Genomic DNA, 15,076 nt, shown 5'->3' with positions numbered 1-15,076 from the left:
CTGTTCCTAACACGTTGCAAACTTGTTTTAAAAGAAATTATCCAGTGTCAAACTTTTTATCTTGGAGGAAGAGTTAATGTATTTCAGATTGATTTTAATGGACTGTTCATTAGTCGACGATTTTTATCAACATTCCAAGATTCTCCTCCCACTGAACCACTGCTTGCACTGTCATACAAAAAAAGAGTATTCATTTGGGAAAGTGAAATGTTACCATCCATTACGATTTATTAACACCCCCTCCAACCCCCCAACCCCCCCCCCCCCCCCCTTCCACCACATTAAAAATAAATATTGCAGAATCCACCCAGCTTCTTTTATTAAAGCCCCTCTCACAAATTGTCCAGATTTAGAAGAATTTTTGATAGAATTGTAAAAAGGAAGAAAAAAAAACATATTTCAAAAAGTCTTCAAAAAGTCATAATCCTTCTCACATAATCTTAAGAATAACTGAATGGCGAAGGCGGTCTATACAATATAAATCAAAACTTCATCCCAGCCTGCCGATCACATATTACACTCCGTAACTCAATACATATTGTGAATTGTAAGTGAAAGTAATTCATTTACGAATAAAGTACGTGAATACATTGTCATGTATGTTTAACATAAGTTAATTGTTAGAAAGGAATTCAATTCTGTGTTAGAATTGTTTTCGAAAACATTTCAAGTTAGTTTTTAAAAAAATAGGAAAACAGAAGATTTAGGGAGGAAGAATGAATGACTCAAACAGGTTTTCTTTGTTTTTACTTTATCTTTAAATGGAATACATTTATATTATATATAAAAAAACTAGTTTATAAGAACGTTAAGAATGAGATTTTGTTAAAAGTTAAGAACGCATTAAGAACGTACTCAGCCTTACTTCCTTTATAGATTAAGAACAAAATAATTCGAGTCCAGATTTACAAAAATCAATTATTTTGAAACAGTTTTTCTTTGTTACAAATACAAATATACTTCTGCAGTAATAACCATACAATAACAATTTTTCAACGTCTTTTCTCCCATTCCTAAAAATATTCATCATCATCCGTTAATCTGACAATATATCTCCGTATTTTTTTTGCAAGGACACAAAATAAGAATTTTTGAGGAAGAAAAACTGTAAAAAAGTAAACACAACTTTATCGAGATTTACATGTTCTTATGAAAAAACGTGTAATTTTCTTTTTGTCTCGCTTGTCCATTTTTTAATCAATTTTTTTCTTACAGGATTTTTTGGTGTATTCTTCTGATCAAATTGCACATGTCTTTAATCGAAGGCAAAATCCTACGATTATCCTGCGGATTTTATTCTGATTTCTCAGTGGTGTATAAACAGTCTCGGCTGGCGATCGGGATCCTTACTACAATTCAAGTCAAAGATGATCTTGACTGTGTTGAAAAATGTATTTTGAACGACGCTTGTCAATCCATCAATTATAGTGATGATACGAAATCATGCGAGCTGTTAAAAAATACAATCGTCGGGGATGGCTACAACGCTACGTTTGCTGATTCTTGGACACATTATGAAACTGATCCTACTAATGAAGAGGTAAACAAAGGAACGAACGAACGAACGAACGAACGAACGAACGAACGAACGAACGAACGAACGAACGAACGAACGAACGAACGAACGAACGAACGAACGAACGAACGAACGAACGAACGAACGAACGAACGAACGAACGAACGAACGAACGAACGAACGAACGAACGAACGAACGAACGAACGAACGAACGAACGAACGAACGAACGAACGAACGAACGAACGAACGAACGAACGAACGAACGAACGAACGAACGAACGAACGAACGAACAAACGAACGAACTTTCTGCCTTACAACACATGTTATTTTCTTCCATCTCTGTAGGTTGGAGACGTTTGCTCTAGTACATCGCCTTGTAAAGGCCATTATTGTGAAGACATATGTGAACACCCTGGTTTTAATTGTACATGCAGAGATGGTAAACACGGAGAGCGTTGTGAAAAACTACGTAAGTGTTAAATACTTGCTCTACAAAAAATATTTCTTTTACGTCCAGTGTAAATAAGTATTTGATGCGAGCACATGGTGTACAATCCAATTCTTTTAATAAAATCATTAACGCAACAATGGGGAAGTTAATTTAAAGATTTTTTTAAAACTGTCAGTTGGGGAGGGCGTTAATAATTGAGTTGGGTTGATTTTCCTTCTGATAAAAAGAGGATCAGCAGTAGCTACAACCCCTCACAAAATATATTGAGACAAATTTGCAAATTTCAAAGTTCCTCCAACAAGTTATTATATAGACGCTTTCTATAATAGGCTCTTACAATTTAAATGTATCAAATTTATTTTTTTCATGTTAACATGTCCATGTTTACCGCAGACGCAGACTTAGGATGTTAGGTTATTTTGTTAGATCCAAACATTCTCACACTGTGCTAATTGTTGCTGATGTCAGTATAACTATTTTGTCTCCAGACTCGGAGCCCTTTTTGTGTCCTTGACATAGATTATTCCGCAAAGCACACGTGTTAGAAAGTGCGTTAATCTATGCATCTGAAAAAATAGGACAGAATGAGTGAGTTGATAATTTTTGCCAACTTTGCCAGTGTCTCAATATTTTGGTGAGGAATTGTACAGGGGGTAGTTTTAATATTTCATTCAGGTTGTATTATTGGACCTCCTTTAAATCGGATGAACGAGTGGAAAATTTCCCAAAATTTTGTGTTGCCCTCGACCCCCCGCCCCCTTTTTCCCTCTACAATTATGTTACTAAGATTCTTTGGAAATCCGTTGAGGCGACTTTCAGTCACTAAAAGTTAACTGTATCTTGATTTTCTTTAAATAAAAAGAGTTATTGTTTAGCAAAATCATGCAAGTGGATAAACGAAAACTATCCTGCATTGAAAAGTGGTTATTACGTAATAGAACTACAAAAACCAACGTCAGTGTATTGTGACATGGAAAGTTTAGGGGGTAAGTAACTTGTCATGGAAAGTTTAGGGGGTAAGTAACTTAATGTTATGGAAACTTTAGGGGGTAAGTAACTTAATGTTATGGAAAGTTTCCCACAAACCAATCTAGGGTGTCTAAAAATCACTAGATATGAAGATATAGCTTTTCCAAAATGGTGAACAAGACAACACACCTTGTCACTATTACTTAAATGGTTGAACACATGTCCATAAATAATTCTTTTTCCGCTTGAAATTGCTCACTTCAATTCTTAATAGGTTTTTGTGTAGTATAACGTCGTTTTGAAATTTCTTTTCAAAATTTGTATTATTTAAAAGAATATCTTCTTGGTAAAACAAGAGTTTATATAACAGAAAAAATCAGTAAAAATATTACCCGCAAAAGGTTTAGAAAAATTTACAACAACTGTCATTTTTGCTGTCTACTGAGATTACAAGATAAAAAGCATATAGAGAGGAAGTTATTATAATCTCTACTTTTTATATAACAAATAACTAAAGAACTAAACCGGTAACATATACCGTTTTTGTATTTTCCTTTTCAACGCATTCGGGTTGTGAATACACTACAATGAGGAAAAGCTAAATTTGATAAAAAACTTATTCGGCAAAAAATAAACTCGGTCCATTTGAGTTGCAAAAGCAGTGTAAATACAGAAAAGGAGACATGCATGTGCAGACTAGGGTAAATTTCTAAAAACAAACTTGCCTTGTCCCTTTGATTTGGAAAGCAATAATCTGGATTTATCTACGGGCCATCGACTAGTACTGATAAAAGCACGTCGTTTAATTTTCGAAATTCATTTTTGGCGTGTTTTCTGTAACGGACAGTTATGCACAACAACGTCGTTGCAGCTTGCTTCGTAAAGTCCTTGATTACTCAATTTTTCAAGCGCATGTGAAACATATCTTATCATCACTCAGCAGAAAGGATAGATACTTCCCAAATTTCATGTTTTTTAAAACTTTTGGTTAAAGAATTTGTTTTTCTTATTTTTAAATTCTGTATTCTTTACTCATTTGAGATTTAGGAAGATCTGTTTTTATGGCATTATTGTTACGGTCAAAAACTTCTTAATGTTTGACTGTTACGAGCCTCATTTTCAAGTAAAGATTAAATATAGCCTCATTTTCAAGTAAAGATAAAATTACATAAAATCGTTTTGAACGTTTAACACTTCATTAAATTTTTTAGGAGGATTTCAAATATTTTATTCATTTTCTGGCAAATATTTTTAAAAAAGCTTCCTCGGATCAAAAAGATTATTAAGGAAGGGTTTATAGATTTACATTTTTGTAGCCTCTAGATGACTTGACTGTTGTTTGAACTCGCGAAAGTGAATGCTGTACCACAAGGCCAGTAGTGTGTATCAAATGCATAGTAATACATGTTATTCTTTTATAGGTGGCTGGACAAAGTTTGGCCATGTAGTACAGAATGGCTCCATTTCTAATACAGCTCTCACAGGCCAGATAAATTCCGATGACATATCATCTCTCAGCGACATTTCAACTGGCAAGTTTCTCCTGTCTGTCGCTGGCTTAGCTGATTTAAGGCTCTTTATTAATTTCACTCAGTTCCGGTTCTATTGTTACAAACCCCGTCATCACAGAACGATCCATATTGCAACAACAAATAATATGAGCAATACCGAGGTTGTTGACTACCTAACTGGCAAAACTGATTTGCGACCTCCTGCATCTCAATCGTATGTGAAACTTCCTGACGACACATCTCGTACTGCAATTGATTGTATGCGTTGGGAGGGACAAAAATGGTCAGGTTATCATGTAAACTTAAACAGAAGACTTTATGATCATCTAATTTATGTACCTGGGGAGTATCATGTAAATTTGTACACGTAAAGGCTCGAATGTGATGATAATGTTTATGAGATGGATCCGACAATTTCTGAATCGAAAGGTGAATGGCTGTTTTTTGTGCGATAGAAAGGTACTCATTTCGTGGCCTACGATGGATTTGATGTAATAAAAACTTATAAAATGAAATGCTGCTCACTGTTTTTTATACTGTTGTTAATCCATAAATTGAAAAACAAAAAAGTTTTTTTAACGAAAAGGTTGGAGTAATACATAAAAGGTTTAATCTTCAGATCTATCGCTTAATATAGTATAGTAGCTTGGCACAGTTCTCAAAACTATCAAAGTTTGGATTGCAACAGCAAGCGTGTGCCATACCAGAGATTATTTCGTGCGTTCGTTTGTTTTTCTGCTTTTGTTTATAAGTCTGAGGCTTTGATATCTTCAGAATTAAAAGTTTGAGAAAAAAGGTTTAATTATAAATAGGGTTAACTTAACGCCTCTCAATTCTTTACCAAAAATCTGACGAGTAATATTTATGAGAACATTAAATGATTGACTTGTAATCGTATAGTTATCTGAAAATAAGTTGCTCTATCTATACTTTATTGTAGAATTATTTGTATATACTTTCCGTATTGTTTTTATATACCGTAAATTCCCTAATAAACGCCCTGGGCGTTTATTTAATTTTCAAGCTTTTAGGATGGGCGTTTACTGGGGCGTTAAATAGAGGGTGGGCGTTTATTAAAAACTAGTCTGGGTTGTACAAAAAGGCAAAAATGAAGATAATGGAAACTTGGTTATTTTCGTCACCGACAGCACAAGTTTTAGACGAAGAAATATGTAAAAAGAAGAAAAATTATTGTGACGCTTGAATTGAAGCACCAAAATGAAATTTAATATAAAGCTTTTCTTGTATTTTTGTAATTTTTTTTCTATAAAACAATATTGATGATAAAAGAACATTTATTGCACTATGTCCTTGTCAAATACAAGGAGATAGTGAAAATATGTTAATACCTTTGATAAACGCCTCCTTTCTGACTATAAAAGAATTGGCATTTATCAAAGGGTGGGCTTTTATTTAATCTTTAAAGTTTTAGGGTGGGCGTTTATTGGAGGAGGGCGTTTTTTAAAGAATTTACGGTACCTCGGTAAAAATATTATTTACTTGCACAAAACTTAGTCAGATTTCACCTATAACATTTTATTCACTTTTTTTGCCGACTAAGTTTAGTTAAGATTATTAAAAGTAAAAGTATCTGTAAATAAACCATTTTATTTATATTACAAATTCAACTAAAAATCTAAACTGATCCGGCTTTTCTTCCCTTTTACTTTTGACACATTTTTATTGTACACTGGAGTCGAAGAAACTTGTTGTTTAAATAGTGTTTTCCTAGATCTTCTTATTGCTTCGCATAACGAATCAAAATCAAAAACTAGTTTGTAGCAGCCTTGAAGTTATCATGCCTACGAGGTAATAATAACTGGGCACAAACGTATTAGAAATAGATTCGTGTATTCGTTATCAACTCCTTCACACGGACTGTCATTGATGTAATTTTGGATGATGTTTGGATCGCCATGCTCTATAGGAAAGGATTGATCAGGAATTCCAATTAATGGAAAGTAACAAAGAGTATCACGCCTTCAATGGGCATCGCTGCTCTTTGACTTCTGTGATTAGTGGTAGTTGCACTGGAGACAGAACAACAAACACTCCTTATCAACAAGAACAACAACGTCATTCTACGTACCACAATCAGTCTGGTACCGAGGCTATTTACACTAGAAAAAACTTAGTACAAGACTAAAAAACTTATGTAGCAAACCAATATATCATTCCCTTGTTTCTTGGAAGGAAAAAGAATCTTAAGAAAGTCTCAAACTAAATAAATCAAAAAATATTTTACAGAATGAAGAAATCTTCTATTACTGACTTTTTTATAATTCTATTTAAAGTTAAATGTTAAAAAGAAAAATTGTTCTCACAAAAATACTTCACATCCTTACTTATAGTTTGCTGCACCGTGTAAAACAGCCTTTACTTATTCTTTTTCAAAATTTGGCCGATTAAACTTGCGCTATAACTCGAACAGCCACGGAGAATCCGAAACTGTTCGAGTTATAGAGACGTTCGAGTAATAGAGAGTTAGGAGTTTTTCCAGGTTTTTGTATAAATTTTACGGTCGAATCGGGCAGCAACATCTTTTGAAGCAGTTCCTTTCTCCAACTCCTTTAACGCTTTGTATTTTATTTTGCAGGACTTTTTTTCTGCTTTAAGTCACAGCAACAGACGCCATGATTGTAAAACGTCAACACCAAAGAATCGTGTGTACGTTTTGTTCGAATGACATTCGAATAATTTAAGACCCCTCACACATGTAGGTATAAAACATTCAAATCAGTTAAGACTATGTTTACCGAGCCAAAACAATGAAAAAATCTGCTTGTGTCATATACAGTTCTAGATACATTTTGCGACGTTTGAGTTATAGAGAGTAAAAACCCGAAGAGACAAAAAAAACGTTCGAGTTAAGGACAGATTCTAGTAGGGGTTCGAGTAATAGACAGTATTTTATGAGAGTTTATTTGGAAATTCCCACCGTGCCAGCGAATCGTTCGAGTTAAGGAGAGCTTCAAGTTATAGGGGTTCGAGTTATAGAGAGTCCACTGTAATTCGAAAACTCATATAATTCGAACAAATGATTCGAATTACATGAGTTGAAATGGATTTTATATTTTGCAAGATTATTTTTTCAAATTAGGTACCCAAAATTTGTTTTTGCGATTCCGATACCAAACAAAAATGTTGCAATTTTTAGGAATTAATTTTTTTTCTTCTTATTTTGCGAGTATTATGTTAGTAAATTGGGCCGAAATTAAGTGACTGAAGGACCAATACACGTCAAACGTAAGCTAAGAGGACAGAAAGGTTGGATATTTTCAATTTTGGATTTGAGTTGAAAATACAGAATTTGTTAAGTTTCTCTGCATTACATTTGATAATTGCTTTAATCGAAAACAAAATGTTATTATTCCTTCTAATTTTAAATAGTGCTTAATTTTTGAACAAAATTGTTTTTCATTAATTTTTTCAAAAACAATGTCAACGATATGTGAACGATATGACTATGTTGATAAAGTTTGTGCAAGCGACTATATTTCTTACTGAGTAAAGTACTCTATAGTATATAGGACGATGTTTTTACAGACAATGCGACGAATTATTCCCTGCAACTTGTATACATGAAAGTTCTCTCCCGCTGCCACCGGCTGTAATTTTGCTTGATGTTTCGATAAGGCATTTCTCTTTGAATTTTTATCTTATATGAAAGGACTGACTTTAGATGGTGAAATATTTTATAGCAATAAAGAAATAAAAAATTTAAAAAAATTGTGAAATTTTGTGGGATAACAGGTTCCATAATGACTAACCCTCTACTTAATACATTTACTTTGAGTGAATTCTTCCAACACGAGCTAAGAACTAGTTATATTCAACTTGCAAAAAATGCGGAACATTTTAAAACTATAATTAATTTTGCCAACCCTTGTGAGCCAAAGATGATACTACTAGCTACAGGTGAATTCTTTCACGAGCCAAAAACTAATCATTTTTGTCCTCAGGTCTCCTTTTTCCGTAAAAAAGGCCGTCTCAAAAATGTATTCCAAAATTATTTCAAAACTCATAACTTAGTTAATAAGTTCTCCAGCCTGAAATTTCAATATTGCATTTAATCAATTAGAGTAAGTTAAAGCAACCTCGTTCCCAGGGCATTTTGCCTTGTTGACTCCGTAATAACTGCTCAGGGGCCACAAGACCCTGGGGACGAGGTTGTATGTTAAAGAATAGCAAAAGTACAATTATAGCTTTGATTATCACTTCGTTATGGTGAGCGACCAATACGAAGTCATTTCTTTTCAGTTACAATATTCTGATCATCCTGAAAACGTTTTTCAGGAAAGAATCATGGTAAATGTGTAATGATTTTGTCCTCGAAATTAAATTTTGCTGCAAATTAAAAAGTTCTTACCTGCCAATTTTAACCTTTACGTCATACAGAAAGAAACGTAGGAAAAATTTGTACGCATATAAATCTGCGAAAAGAAAAACTCAGAGTGAAGAAGAAATCGCAGGTAAGGAAACAAAGGGAAATAGAAAAATTACAAGGAAGACGACAGCAACAAATAATAAGGAGATTCAACTTTTCTTTTCAATTTTTGTGATCAAAGAAATAGAAAAACCTGAAAAGAAGAAAGCAGCTGGCCACGGGTGGAGAAATGAAGTTATTGGTGGAAAGGATATTGATGGGAAGAATCTGACGCATTTGTTTAACAGAATACTTCTTACAATGTGCTAGCCAGAGGAGTGGGAGGTAATGCAGATTTTGATGAATTGATCTAAAAGGATCCAGAAAGGTGTTTTAAAACAAACCAGATGCGGGATGGAAAAAGAAAATGGTTAAGAGTGCACGTACCAAATTTCAATCTCAATTTCTAGTAAACGGAGCTGAAATGAGTAAAATAATAAAAGAGAGAATGGACCAACCTCGTTCCCAGGGCATTTTGCCTTGTTGATGAAGTACTCCGTAATAACAGCTCCAGGGGCCACAAGACCCTGGGGACGAGGTTAAAGGTACATGGCACAACCGTACTGAGATGTGCTTGTCGGTCACGGCAAAGAAGACACCGGTAAAGAATCAAAAAAATGGTATCCATTGTTGCGCAGCTAGTAAAAAACATGCCTGTACTACACGTGTATCTCCCTGCTCTACGCTTTGCGGCTTGACAACTTTTGAATATTTTTCCATCATCAAAGAGCGCATATTTCTGCCTAACTTTATGCGTACGTTATATGAGCTTTTTTAAAGGTAAATAATGTTAGAATGCGCCAGAGCAGAGGCTGTATTTATTACGTAGTGTATATTTGTACGCACTTTTAGATAGATAGATGTGCATATTTTACACGGCTAGCCTTACAAATATCGAGGGATATACCCTGTCTATTATTTCCAGGAGGGGCCATGGCGTAGATGGAGAGTCCTAGAGTATTTAATGCTCATTTTAAGCTACGCAGACCCAATTAGAGCCCGCGCTCTACTAGACAACTCCCGGCGCAACATCCAACGGCCCACACAGTGTGCCATCTTCCCAATTTCCCTCACATGGCTTGGGTTAACCCGGGGCTATGGTAACATTCACTCGCCCATGTTGAATTGCTGTCAAGAGGAATTGAACCCTGGTCTCCCACACAGAGTACGAGAGCTATAACCACTAATCTACGGCGCCTGCCCATTTTTGCGTATGTATATGTTCATCCGCTATTCGTACGTAAAGTGCTTTAGGGTTAGGGTTAGGATTTTTTTAGCGCTACGCACTATTAATACACACTTTATGTCATATTAAAGTGCGTACAAATATACAGTTCCTATTTATTAAGCTATGTTTTGTTTTGCGGTTGGCCCTCTGCTCTGCATGCAATTCTCCAGATAGCTTTAGGCAAGCTAGCCTGTCAATTGCTTTCAGGAGGAAGCACAAAGGCGGATCAGTATTTAAAGTTCCAATATGATTTACAGAAATTTGCTCAACAAGACAAAACAGCCTTGCCCTTGATGTGGATGAAGGCTATCAAACTTAGAACTTTTCTTAGACTCAGACAGACAGTCTGAGTCTAAGAAAAAACTGTTAGATAAACTAAACTAAGGTGGCACTGATAATCTGTTGTGCTGCTCATAATTAAGGGATTATGAAAGTCAATTGGGTAATAAATGCCTAATTTATAAGCTCCACAAAAAACATAATCATTGATTAAATTAATGTAAGGTCAAGTTGAAACCGTAGCTATGTTCTTTGCAATATCTCAAATCATGCACAGAGAAGTGGATGATGAGCGATTTGTTTCAAAAATAAAACATATATACCAAAGTAAACACCATAAACAACCATTTTATAATGCATCTAAATTTAAACTTATATATGTATGTTAAACAAGTGAGAGCTCCAGTCTGTTATTATTGTTGATTTATGACTCTGAAAAAAATGAATGATTTGAACCAAGTTGGCTTCTATAACTAAATTAAAGTCTGTTCTTGCATTATTTCAAACTCACAGAGTTTCTTTTACTGTCCTAAATACTATATAATTTGATAAAGACGTCAAACGTCATTAAATAGCCTGGTCTAAACTTTTATAGTCATCTCTATAATAATACGCTAAGTGTGTCTGTCTGTGTGTCTGTGACAGGCAAAGTGGACGTCTTCATTTTCCTTTGATGTTGCCGAAAAATGCATCTCTAATATGTCAAATTTTCTGACGTTACGGCGCGACGAAAATAACACTACACGTCATTATCTTCTATTAAATTAATGAAGCCATTACAGTGCACTTAAAACTTTGAGGCCAAATAACTTGGAAACGAGGTGGTGACGTCAATCGTGTGGGTAACTAGGGACCACCTGGGAGCAATTTGGGTATGTCATATCGGAATGACCGGGTTGATGACATCATCAAAAAACCTTCAAACCCTATTATCTTTGCAACTGTTTATCAAATGTACATGATCCTATACATTTTCTTGATCAGAGTTTCAAGATCTATGCGATGAAGGCAACAGGCATAGAAATTTCCAAAAAAATTTTTAGGTTTTGACAGGCTGTTGCTGACGTCATCAAAATTTTTAAACCCTGATAGCTCATTAACCGCTCATCAAAAGCACATGATCATATACATTTTCTTGATCAGCGCCTTAAGCTCTACACAACAGAGGCAACGTGAAAACAAGCTTCTGAATTATTTTTTTGTGGATGGGTTGCTGACGTCATCAAAATTAAAATAAGGCTTCTTTTTCATTTTTATACTGCCTCAGTGGATTTTTCCACTGGCCTTATCGACTAGTTATAATATATTTTGCAATAACTGTACAACAGTATCCACTGTTTCAGAGAACTAAACAACAGAATCATCATCAGTAACTTACATACGTAGATGTCTCCATTTTTGTCATCAAATTTTTTACTGAAGTACTCTAAAATAAGAAATTGGTGCAAACTAAGTTGGCTTTAATAACTAAATTTCATCATCATCATCATCATTCTCGGCTTAACGTCCGTTTTCCATGCTAGCATGGGTTGAACAGGGTATATGTGTTAGATCTAAACTCAACTTCCTCTGTATCAAGTTTGTCCTTATAACCTCCTGCCAAGTCTTTCTCGGTCTGCCTCTGGGCTTTGCCCCAGGAACTATCAAGTCTACACTTTCTTACCCAATTATCCTCCTCCATTCTTTCCAAGTGCCCCAGCCAATTCAATCTTCTTATCTGGATAACATCTTTAATTCTACGGAGACTTAGCCTGCTTCTTAGCTCATCTGAACTCTTTCTGTCTCTCAGACTGGCGTTACACATCCACCTAACCATTCTCATATCATTCCTTTCTAAACGGTCAAGATCTTCCTGCTTCACTGCCCATGTCTTTCTTACACAGGCCTCATACAACCTACCTTTTACCACAATTGACAGGGCTCTGCTAGTCAACAAAGGAAGTAACTCTCTGAACTTTTTCCAAGCAGAACCTATATTGCAAGTAACACTTCTTCCAACACCCCCTTCACTGCCCAACATATCACCTAAGTAACAGAAGTTCTCAACTATCTCTAACGAGCCATTGTTGTACATCATTAAAGCTGGAAATACTTCATTCTCTATAATCTCACCTTTGCAATGCTTGCATACAAACTGAACGTCAGCTCTTAACCTTCCACTAATACTACTGCACTTCTTATGTAATGCTTGCAAGTCTGACAAAAAATTGAGTTACTACCAACCCCTTTCCTGCAAACTTCACAAGGCCACTTTCCAACTACAAGGTCACCCTTGGCTGCAATGCTACTAATCATGACTTTAGACTTTGCTGTGTTTACCTTTAGCCCTTTCTCTTCTAGTCCTTTCTTCCACTTCTCAAACTTTTCAACTAATTCTTCCATCGACTCTGCTATGAGAACGAAATCATCTGCATACAATAACTCCCATGGACAACCTGTTCTGAACTCCATCGACAGCGCTTCTAAGACTAGAACAAACAACAAAGGACTAAGTACAGAACCCTGATGTACACCAACATTTACACTAAATTCATCACTAAGTGAATCGTTAATCCTGACACGACTTCTAGCATTGCTGTACATAGACTGTACCATCGTAAGAAGCCACTCATCCACACCTAATTTTCTCATAGCCCACCAAATAACTTTACGTGGCACTCTATCAACAGCTTTCTCTAAATCTACAAAGGCAAAATAGAGATTCTTTCTCTTTCCTAAATACTTTTCCTGAAGCTGTCTGAGTAAAAATATTGCATCTGTAGTGCCACGCCCTGGAACAAAACCAAATTGCATCTTATCTATATCAATTCTTTCTCTAAGTAACTTATCAATCACTCTTTCAATAACTTTCATTACTTGATCAACCAACTTCAAACCTCTATAGTTACCCCTTTCTAATGCATCACCCGTGCCTTTGAAACAATTCACTATTACACTTGACTGCCACTCACTCGGAATAGCACCATCCTTTATAATCTGGTTAGCAAGACTTAAGCTCAACTCCAATATATCCAGATGCTTTCACCATCTCTGCAACAATACCTGATACTCCTGCAGCCTTGCCAATCTTCAATTTCCTAATAGCATCCACCCATTCTGTCTTGATCTGCATACCTGCCCTTCTATAACATCATCATCAGACAAATTATCCTCGTCCCAATCAAACTCAGTGTTAAGCAACCTCTGATAATGATTCTTCCAAGCTACCCTTTTCTCCTCTTCTGTGCTAGCCAAAACACCTTCATCATTACGTATACACTTCTGACCTACAACATCTTGATTAGTCTTCTTCATTTGCTTTGCTATCTTGAATACCTCATTGGGCTGGTCTTCCCTTCTTAGCACATCTGCAAATCTGTTTCTCTCTGCTTCTGATTTTGCCTTATACACTGCTGTACGAGCGCGACGCTTAGCTTCTAAGTAAATATTTTTACTACCACCTGACTTCCACTCTTTCCAAAGTTTCCTCTTTTCCTTTATACACTGGTCAACCTCATTATTCAACCACAAGGTCTGTCTATGTCTAGCTGGTCCTTTCTTCCACCCACAGGTATCATCAGAAGCTTCTAGAAGACAATTCTTCAAAGTAGTCCAAGTACTTTCAACATTGTCACTATCACATTGACCATTGTGGGCTAACTGCTGAACTTTTGCACTAAATTGTCTTGCTACAATCTCTTCCTTCAGCTTCCAGACTTTTTGACGGAGCCTGTACTTACCCTTGGCTTCTTTAACACTCTTCAAGATAATATCACAAACCAGCAACCTATGCTGGAAAACACACTCTTCCTCCGATATAACTTTCACGTCCTTCACCACTTTCTTGTCTGACTTTCTAACCAGGAAGTAATCTATCTGTGTCTTACAACCACCTGACTCATATGTTTTCAGCCTACTCTGTCTTTTACTGAATGATGTGTTGCAAACCACCATGCCCGTTACCATTCCAAACTCAAGCAACCTCTCCTGTTCCTTATTTCTGCTCCCAAATCCACAGCCTCCATGCACACCTCTATAACCTTCAGATGACTTCCCAACATGACCATTAAAGTCGCCGCCCATCATGACAAGTTCAGTGTCTCCAAACTTGGATGTGACTGCTATTAACTCATCATAAAACTTATCTTTATCTTCCTCACTGAGTCCACACTGTGGAGCAAATTTATATATCTCATAATTATAAACTTCAGGGTTTTACATACGCCACATATATAAAAATATTTTGTGCAAGGTTTCTTGATATCAAAATGGTTTATTTGACAAAATAACTTTCTTTAAATTGAATCATAACAGTATATTGCATGAAAATCACCATGTTAAAGATTTGTTAATGTTTTTCCTGTAAAAATAGCCACATTCAGTCTTTTTCAGGAGAGACGTGCGATCGCACACACACGCCTAAATCATTTCAGGTGTGTGATTAGTAGTAGTAGTATTTATTTGCTGCTATATAGATTGTATATACAGTATATAATATATAAATGTATAAATGTATATAAAGTTGTATGCTGAAAAATAAAAATAATACAATAAAGCTATAGCAGCCAGGAGACCGAAAAGCTAATTTAAGTCTAAGGAGGCCACCTTTAGGTATAGTTTCAAAATTATTTTTGCTATTTATGCTATAAAGTTTGTATGAGCATCCTCTATAGTTACATGAGTATTTGACAGATAAGTAAGATTAAAAGAATTT

At 35.5% G+C, this 15,076-nt stretch overlaps 1 protein-coding gene across 2 annotated transcripts; it reads left to right on the top strand.

Annotated features, from left to right (window-relative positions):
- The first annotated feature begins 672 nt into the window (after positions 1-672).
- LOC130647289 (uncharacterized) lies at positions 673-5,128 on the top strand. Of its 2 annotated transcripts, XM_057453087.1 has the most exons (4): positions 673-733; positions 1,216-1,540; positions 1,865-2,956; positions 4,361-5,128. In XM_057453087.1, exons 3-4 carry the CDS (start codon positions 2,941-2,943, stop codon positions 4,819-4,821), a joined length of 477 nt encoding a protein of 158 aa, XP_057309070.1. In that variant the 5' UTR covers positions 673-733; positions 1,216-1,540; positions 1,865-2,940; the 3' UTR covers positions 4,822-5,128. The 2 variants fall into 2 exon arrangements, with proteins under 2 accessions (XP_057309070.1, XP_057309069.1); XM_057453086.1 differs by having other exon boundaries at positions 1,216-2,956.
- Positions 5,129-15,076: the final 9,948 nt, after the last annotated feature.

The sequence above is a fragment of the Hydractinia symbiolongicarpus genome, chromosome 6 (assembly GCF_029227915.1).
Source record: "Hydractinia symbiolongicarpus strain clone_291-10 chromosome 6, HSymV2.1, whole genome shotgun sequence".
NCBI lineage: Eukaryota > Metazoa > Cnidaria > Hydrozoa > Anthoathecata > Hydractiniidae > Hydractinia > Hydractinia symbiolongicarpus.
Note: the sequence above shows the minus strand (reverse complement) of the source record. Positions and strands in the feature narration are given on the sequence as shown.